General features: G+C 41.9%; 1 protein-coding gene across 1 annotated transcript; it reads right to left on the bottom strand.

Annotated features, from left to right (window-relative positions):
* Positions 1-5,818: 5,818 nt before the first annotated feature.
* LOC129843069 (piggyBac transposable element-derived protein 4-like) lies at positions 5,819-7,565 on the bottom strand. The gene is made up of 2 exons (XM_055911821.1): positions 6,397-7,565; positions 5,819-6,308 (listed from the first exon to the last, which is right to left on the bottom strand). Exons 1-2 carry the CDS (start codon positions 7,563-7,565, stop codon positions 5,819-5,821), a joined length of 1,659 nt encoding a protein of 552 aa, XP_055767796.1.
* Between the last annotated feature and the right edge of the window lie 848 nt (positions 7,566-8,413).

Raw genomic sequence — 8,413 nt, 5'->3', positions numbered from 1 at the left:
AGACCATCAAAATGTATTGGAAACGAGCATCAAGCTCATCACATGCAGTTTCACCACCCTGTGAAGTTCATAACTTATTTCATCTGTAGCCTAAAAAACTACATGGTTTCCCAAGTCGTAGAGGGAGGACCACACAACATATCATCACGTGACTCCAAGTTAAAACAGATGTGATGCTTAGTATATAAATATTTGTGGATAAATGAGTTTCCACCGCCATTTCTTGCTCATACATTTTTACTGACACAAAAAGACCCCACCATGTCAAACAAACTAACAAATTGTCTATCTGCATTAATAAAATTGTACAGGCATATCCTGTTTCCATCAGCCCAGTCATTACTTTTGAAATGGTTGGATCAATGTCCACCTTCATGATATGGATGAAGCCTGATTTGGAATGTCTGAGTAGTTCTATCTGATGTCATAATACACCCCTCTGATAATCAAGTGATATTTGGAATGTCTGAGTAGTTCTATATGATGTCATAATATACCTCTGATAATCAAGTGATATTTGGAATGTCTGAGTAGTTCTATCTGATGTCATAATACCCCTCTGATAATCAAGTGATATTTGGAATGTCTGAGTAGTTCTATCTGATGTCATAATACACTCTGATAGTGATACATTTGCTCCATTGTTTCCATGTCAGTTGGTTTCCCACTCTGAAGATTTATATCTGACAGAGGGGCTTTAAAGGAATACTATGGTGACATCTTAGGGTGGCTTTAAATAAATAGGATTATTAATCATAAACACCTACAGATACAATACCCTGCAGCTTTGACGTTAAGAAGAGAATGGTCTGATGGGTGGTGGTGCTACTCTATAGGTAAGGCTGTCCAATATGAATGTTCAATACACACAATAGGTTGATCAGTAGCCAGTTAGCTAGCTGCTCCATCTTAACACAGCTAGTAAGTCTGTACAGTCCAATGAATGTTCAATTCTCACAATAGGTTGACTATGGAGGTGATGTACCACAGTCAAAGTCCTGCAATAAAAGCTAAGACGCTAATATTTGTGTAAACTATACATAGTTGTGTTCTGTGGTTGTCACTGAGTTGGCTGATGTCCCATTTCATGGGGTCACTCCATAGTTAAAGCTGAACAGTGACTATAGAACATCTACACGCCTTTTAACTTTTTGACACGTTTTGCTCCTTAAAATTAAATCTATAAAGGGATTAAATTAGATTTAGTAGAAAATGTTGAACAATTTTTTAGTTTACATCATAATTGGATAAGTCTGTCCCCCGTCCAAGTTAATACTTGGTGGAAGCCATTACAGTTTCATTAAGATTCCACCAACTTTGTCCAAAATACATCCATAGTTTTTGTCAAAACTGCTCATTGGTGGACAGCGATATTTAAACCAGATGGGTTTTTTCAGTACATTTAAGTCAGGACTGAGATCAGACCACTTAGGAACACTCAACAAGTCTCGCCATTCTGGTGTGTTTTTTGCATAAAAAATTGTGTAATTGCAGAAACATAAAACCCCTCCAGGCCTGGTGGTGGCAGCAGTGTAAACATATGTGTAATTGTCCTTCAGAAAAATTAAACAATCTGGCAGGGTTTCAGAAGACTGAGGTGGGTTTTAACTTTTTACCTGGGCTTTGCTCCTTTCATATTTATTTTGATCCTGACAAACTCCCCAGTCCCTGCCGGTGACAAGCATACCCATAACATGATCCTGCCACCACCATGCTTATTGTGTGGTTAATGTGTGGTCTATCTCCAGGTCATCAGACTGATAAATAGTCACCTCTAGCCAGCCTCCGCCCAGTACCCTGCCCTGAACTTTAGTCACTGTTACACTGCCGTCTACCACCCAGTACTCCACCCTGTATTCTAGTCAAGTCTCATCCTATATAATTACTGCTGTACACACCTTTTCTATTCATATACAGTCCATAATATCTATACACACCATCATATACATTGTAAACTAACTGTATATATAATTATATTCCGGACTCTGACATTGCTCGTTCTACTATTTCTATATTTCTTCATCTTTGAAATAAATTGTGGGGATTTGCATGTATTGTTTTGTATTGTTAGATATTACAGCACTGTTTTGATACAACAGGGATGACATCAGAGAAATATGTGTATGAGACCAATAACATTTGATTTGATCTGGTCAGAGGTGTGCAGACAACAGATGGTGTTTATGGTGCAGAGGACTGTGGACTCAGTGGAGGACATCCCAGCCACTTGGCAGTGTTGACACTGCTACTTCCTATCTGACTGGTAATAGGACTTCACTGCTACTTACTACCTGACTGGTAATAGGACTTCACTGCTACTTCCTATCTGACTGGTAATAGGACTTCACTGCTACTTCCTACCTGACTGGTAATAGGACTTCACTGCTACTTCCTATCTGACTGAAGGCTGTAGGAATGAAGATATAAGATAGCATAACTTCCTGTAGGCAGTGTAGCAGAACTTCCTGTAGGCAGTGTAGCTGAACTTTCTGTAGGCAGTGTAGCAGAACTTCCTGTAAGCAGTGTAGCAGAACTTCCTGTGGGCAGTGTAGCAGAACTTCCTGTAGGCAGTGTAACAGAACTTCCTGTAGGCAGTGTAGCATAACTTCCTGTAGGCAGTGTAGCATAACTTCCTGTAGGCAGTGTAGCTGAACTTCCTGTAGGCAGTGTAGAATAACGTCCTGTAGGCAGTGTAGCATAACTTCCTGTAGGCAGTGTAGCAGAACTTCCTGTAGGCAGTGTAGCTGAACTTCCTGTAGGCAGTGTAGCTGAACTTTCTGTAGGCAGTGTAGCATAACTTCCTGTAGGCAATGTAGCATAACTTCCTGTAGGCAGTGTAGCAGAACTTCCTGTAGGCAGTGTAGCAGAACTTCCTGTGGGCAGTGTAGCAGAACTTCCTGTAGGCAGTGTAGCAGAACTTCCTGTAGGCAGTGTAGCATAACTTCCTGTGGGCAGTGTAGCATAACTTCCTGTAGGCGGTGTAGCAGAACTTCCTGTAGGTGGTGTAGCAGAACTTCCTGTAGGCGGTGTAGCATAACTTCCTGTAGGCGGTGTAGCATAACTTCCTGAAGGAAGTGTAGCATAACTTCCTGTGGGCAGTGTAGCAGAACTTCCTTTTAGGCAGTGTAGCATAACTTCCTGTAGGCAGTGTAGCATAACTTCCTGTAGGCAGTGTAGCATAACTTCCTTTTAGGCAGTGTAGCATAACTTCCTGTAGGCAGTGTAGCATAACTTCCTGTAGGCAGTGTAGCATAACTTCCTGTAGGCAGTGTAGCATAACTTCATGTGAAAGTAGTGAAATAAATGACATGGAATGAAAAGGTGTGGTATTTACTTCTGAGTATGTCCAATGTATATTGTGTGATCAAAATCTACTATAGAAATGATAGTTTTCTTAGTTGACCATACTTCAATCAACATTCCCAGCATGAACAGCAGCCTCGGAACAAATTCTTATTTACAATGACAGGATGGCAAAATGCCTCCTGTGGGGCAGTAAAAACAGCTCTGGTTATTTAGAAAATACTTTGTATTAAGTTGTTAGCAAGAATAAACAATGTAATTAACATTTTCCCAAACTGCGTCACCCAAACTAGTCAGCAGATGATTCTTTCAAGTTGTTTCTTGCGTGACGTATAATCTAGTCGACGGGACCGTTCGACACAAGGCTACTGATTCAGACAGAACGGCAGCTTTCTAGCCAACGTTCTATTATGAAAACAGGTACATTCTGAAAGGTTTTGATGTGATAACAAAAATGTGATTCACGTCTGAATTCAGGATAATACTGTTTGTTTTATTTGACTTAAATGTTATTATTTATGTATCATACTATGCGAATACACTACCAAGCAATGCAAGTAGATATTTGGAATTAACCCCAAAGAAGGTTTTGATCAAGAATTTATTAAAAAAAACAGTACGATCAGACTATGCTTCCTATTCAGGCATCATATAATGCACAGCCACATGCAAATACATCAACTCCACCAATAAAACATTGACAACTTTAACATGACTACTGGTGATGTCATTATTTTCGTCACCATCCATCACTGGTTAAATTGCATTATTATTCTTTGTACATGGTGTGCCCGCCTCCTGAGTCTGACTAGAAGTCCACTCGGAATACCTCTTCTCTGCCGTCGGCGACGAGCCCTGGGGAGTACGATCAAAGGATCACATTCTGGAAAGTCGTATTCCTGGTCGTAATGCTGGTGAGTTACCGCCGCTCTGATATCCAAATGTTATTTCCACTGTATGTAATAACACAACAAACGTTCTGGGCTAATAGAAATAACAGAACACTGCAAAGTTGCTGAGGAGCCAGAAGCAGAGTTTAGAACATGTCTCTTGGGAATATTTTAACTTGGCACATACAGTATTCAGACCCCTTGACCTTTCACCGTACAGCCTTATTCTAAAATTGATTAAATCGTTTTTTCCCCTACACACACAATACCCCATAATGACAGAGCAAAAATAGGTTTGAATTTTTTTGCAATTTTTGTGGTGTTGTGAACATTTATAAATGTACACTGACACATCGCGACCCACCATTAACAGGGTCGCGACCCATACTTTAAGAAAGGCGGTTGTAGGGTCATACCCAAGACTCGAAGCTGTAATCGCTGCCTAGGGTGCTTCAACAAAGTACTGAGTAAAAGGTCTGAATACTTATGTAAATGTGATATTTTAATTTTTAATGTTAACCTGTTTTTACTTCGTCATTATTGGGTATTTTGTAGATTGATTATTTTAAAAATATATATTTTAGAATAAGGCTGTCACGTAACAAAATGTGGAAAAAGTCAAGGGGCCTGAATACTTCCGAAGGCATTGTATTTGCACCCTCTGAACTAACCCTACAAAAAAAGACTAAAATCCAATTTATGCTTTATCCAAAAATTTGGTCTCAGCCTCCAGAGGCCAAATGGAGCTCCGTACTGCACCGCCAAGCACCTCCCAAATGTTGTACCAATGCGGACAGCTCTGTATAGCTTCTCATTGACATGATTGGTCAATGCGGCAACTTCAGGAGAGTAACGGCACAATCAGTGAAAGCCAGCAGGAGAGGGAGGAGAATGGTTGGGTCAGGTTAAAACCTCTTCCGGATTGGACCCCTCATCTCAATTTCCACCTAAAATTACCCAAATCTAACTGCCTGTAGCTCAGGACCTTAAGCAAGGTTATGCATATTCTATACTATTTGAAAGGAACACTGAAGTTTGTGGAGATGTGAAATTAATGTAGGAGAATATAACACAGCTGGTAAAAGATAAAAACAAAAAAAAACATGTTTACAATTTTTATTTGATAATCTTTGAAATGCAAAAGGACATACATTGATATAGGACGCTGGGGGTCAGTTATTTGTTGTCCACAACAGGGCAACAGTACATGTGCAAAGTCAGACTGATAACGTCAAGAATGAGCGAGTTAAATGACATTTAGTATGAAGTCACCCAGGTGTCCCACACCAGTTGCCCAAATGGCCAAATTGATTTTTTCAAGAAAATAACTACATAGAAGATACAAAAATGCTAAGCTAATAAAAAATACAAGTCTACACACTCCCAGGAATGTCATAAATGATGGATCATTAGCTTCCCTACATAAAAGGTACTAACGGGAAATGTGACAAGAATGCTGATCCAATATCTCCAAACACAGAAGTGAAACATTTAAGGGCCAAGTTAGCAGCCCACAGTGATCCAATGTCACTGTTGAACAACCACAAACCACACAAAGTTAAAAAATAAAAAATAAAACAATTTGAACACTTTAGAATGACAGTATTTGGAAGACCCTCAGTCCTCTACACAATATCGTGCTGCTGATGCCAAGTCCCAAAGCAGTCTCTTTCTGCTGTAAAGCAGAGGCAAACCGAACAAGTCGTGCAGGTGATGGGGGACTTCATGCGACAAAGAACACAACGACGCCTCCATGCTGTGGCCTTTTTGCCCCGAGGCACATTCATGCCTGCAGTTATGAATTCGGGCATGTGAACACCACTGGTGGCAGGAGCAGAAGGGACAGAGGTAGAGGGGTCAGAAAGTGCTGCAGTGGACTTTGTGCCGTAGCCAGCAAGCTCCTGGATGAGCAGCTTTCTGAAGGCTAGCTGTGTCATGGAGGTCTGTCCAGAGCTCTTAGCCATTTCCTTCTGGAGGACGAATGCATTCACCACAGCAATGTCGATGAAATGATAGAACAATGTTCTGTACCATTTCGTTGTCTTGTGGAGAACATTGTAGTCGCCTATCAGAGCGTCTGACAGGTCCACACCTCCCATGCTCTTGTTGTAAATCCTTCACAGCAGCAGGAATGGGGACATTTTTAGTGGTCTGTTCCCCATTAGCGTCCTTCACACGCCTGACTACGTGATCGCCACTGTACGATTTGTGGATACTGGAGCACATGACCACCTCTCTGGTATCCATCCACTTTACAAAGAGCAGGTCATCTTTACGAATCCATCGCATGGTACCCCTATCAGCCCGCTTTGGCATGTCGTTTACTTTTGTTTTGGGAAAACCCACTCTGTTGGGACGAATGGTGCCACAAGCCCACACATTCAGCTTCCTCAGGTCTGTGAACAGGGTAGGGCTTGTGTAGAAGTTGTCCACAAACAGTTTGTAGCCCGTCCCCAGCAGTTGAAAATCGAATAATTCCATAACGGAATCATAACTAAGTCCCTTACCGGTGGCTGAGATGGATTTCCCCTCGTAAACAAAAAAAATCCAAGTGTAGGCACACACAGAATCGTCCAAAACAAACAGTTTGTACCCCCATTTTGTCGGCTTGTTACTCATATATTGTTTGTAGCCAATTCTAGCCTTTGAGGATACCATCCTCTCATCTATGGACAGGTTCTGGTTGGGCTGAAAATGGGTCTTGCAAGCCTCAACCATGCTGGGGTAGAGAGGTTTGATTTTGCAGAGCCTATCAAAGCTTGCTGTGCCTCTCTTCTTGTCATTGTCGTCGTCAACTTGTGGGTCACTGATATGAAGCGCCTGCGAGATAGTCAGAAACTTTTTAGAAGACATGACAGTGGAGGGGAAAGGCAGTTGGTAGAGTGTTGACGTTCTCCAGTAGTCCTTGAGGTTTTTACACTTCACAAACCCCATGTAAATAACCAGTGAGATGTAACAGTACAGGTCTTGGATGGAAATGGGCTTCCATGCCTCTTTCTTATCTGCTTGTGTCTTAGCCCCATACTTGTTGGTGTTAGAAACCAGCGAATCAAGAACTGACAAGGAGAAAAACATCTGGAAAAGATGAAGGGGGCTGTACTTTACAGTCTTGTCCAGCTGAGGTCCTGGCTGCCTTTTCGGTCTAAATGTTGGTGGAAGTGGCTCCACATCATCTTCTAGCACAGTGTGCCAACGGTCCTCTGCCTCAGTGGTAGTTGTCGCTGGTTCACTGGCCCTCCTCCGCTTCTGGGCTGACCTCTTCACACCTCTAGATGGCCGGGCGGGGGAAGGTGTGGAGCAGGAGACAGCAGGGGTCCGGCTGGATGAACCAGCTTCAGCGTCTGAATTAGTGGGGGATGGACACCTTGACATTGTGGGTTCCCATTGTTCATCCGAGTCCCTGGCACTGTGTAAGAAAAAACAATCAGTAAGAATACTTCTACAGATGAGCCCTGTATCGACACGTAGAATAAACAGATGTCTATTATATAGAGTAGAGGGAACATAATCACAGCGGTGAAGTATGTGTTTATCAATGGTGAATAAGCCCCAAGGTTCCACATCATCAAGCAACATGGTCTGTTTGGTGCTGTTCCATTCTACTCCATTCCGGCCATTGTTGTGGGCCGCCCTCCCCTCAACAGCCTCCAATGGCTATTTATATAACAATGGAATGGAGTGAATGTAACAGCACCAAACAGACCATGTTGCTTGATGATGTGGAACCTTGGGGCGATAAGGTAACCTAGTGGTTAGAGCGTTGGGCCACTAACCCAAAGGTTGGTGGATCGAGTCCCAGAGCTGACAAGGTAAAAATATGTCATTCTGCCCCTGAACAAGGCAGTTAACTTCTCTTGGGTAGGGGGCAGCATTCAGAATTTTGGATGAAAAGCATGCCCAAATTAAACTGCATGCTACTCATCCCCAGAAGATAATATATGATTATGATATATTTGGATAGAAAACACTCTGAAGTTTCTAAAACTGTTTGAATCATGTCTGTGAGTATAACAGAACTTATTTAGCAGGCGAAACCCTGAGGACAAAGCATTCAGATTTTTTTATTTTGGTCACTCTTTTCAATGAGGTTTCATTGGGAAACCAGATTTCTAAGGGACCTTCTTGCAGTTCCTACCGCTTCCACTGGATGTCAACAGTTTTTAGAAATTGGTTGAGGTTATTCACTTGTGTAATGAAGAAGTACGGCCATCTTGAAGGAG

This window comes from Salvelinus fontinalis, unplaced genomic scaffold (genome assembly GCF_029448725.1).
Source record: "Salvelinus fontinalis isolate EN_2023a unplaced genomic scaffold, ASM2944872v1 scaffold_0097, whole genome shotgun sequence".
NCBI classification, from domain to species: domain Eukaryota; kingdom Metazoa; phylum Chordata; class Actinopteri; order Salmoniformes; family Salmonidae; genus Salvelinus; species Salvelinus fontinalis.
Note: the sequence above shows the minus strand (reverse complement) of the source record. Positions and strands in the feature narration are given on the sequence as shown.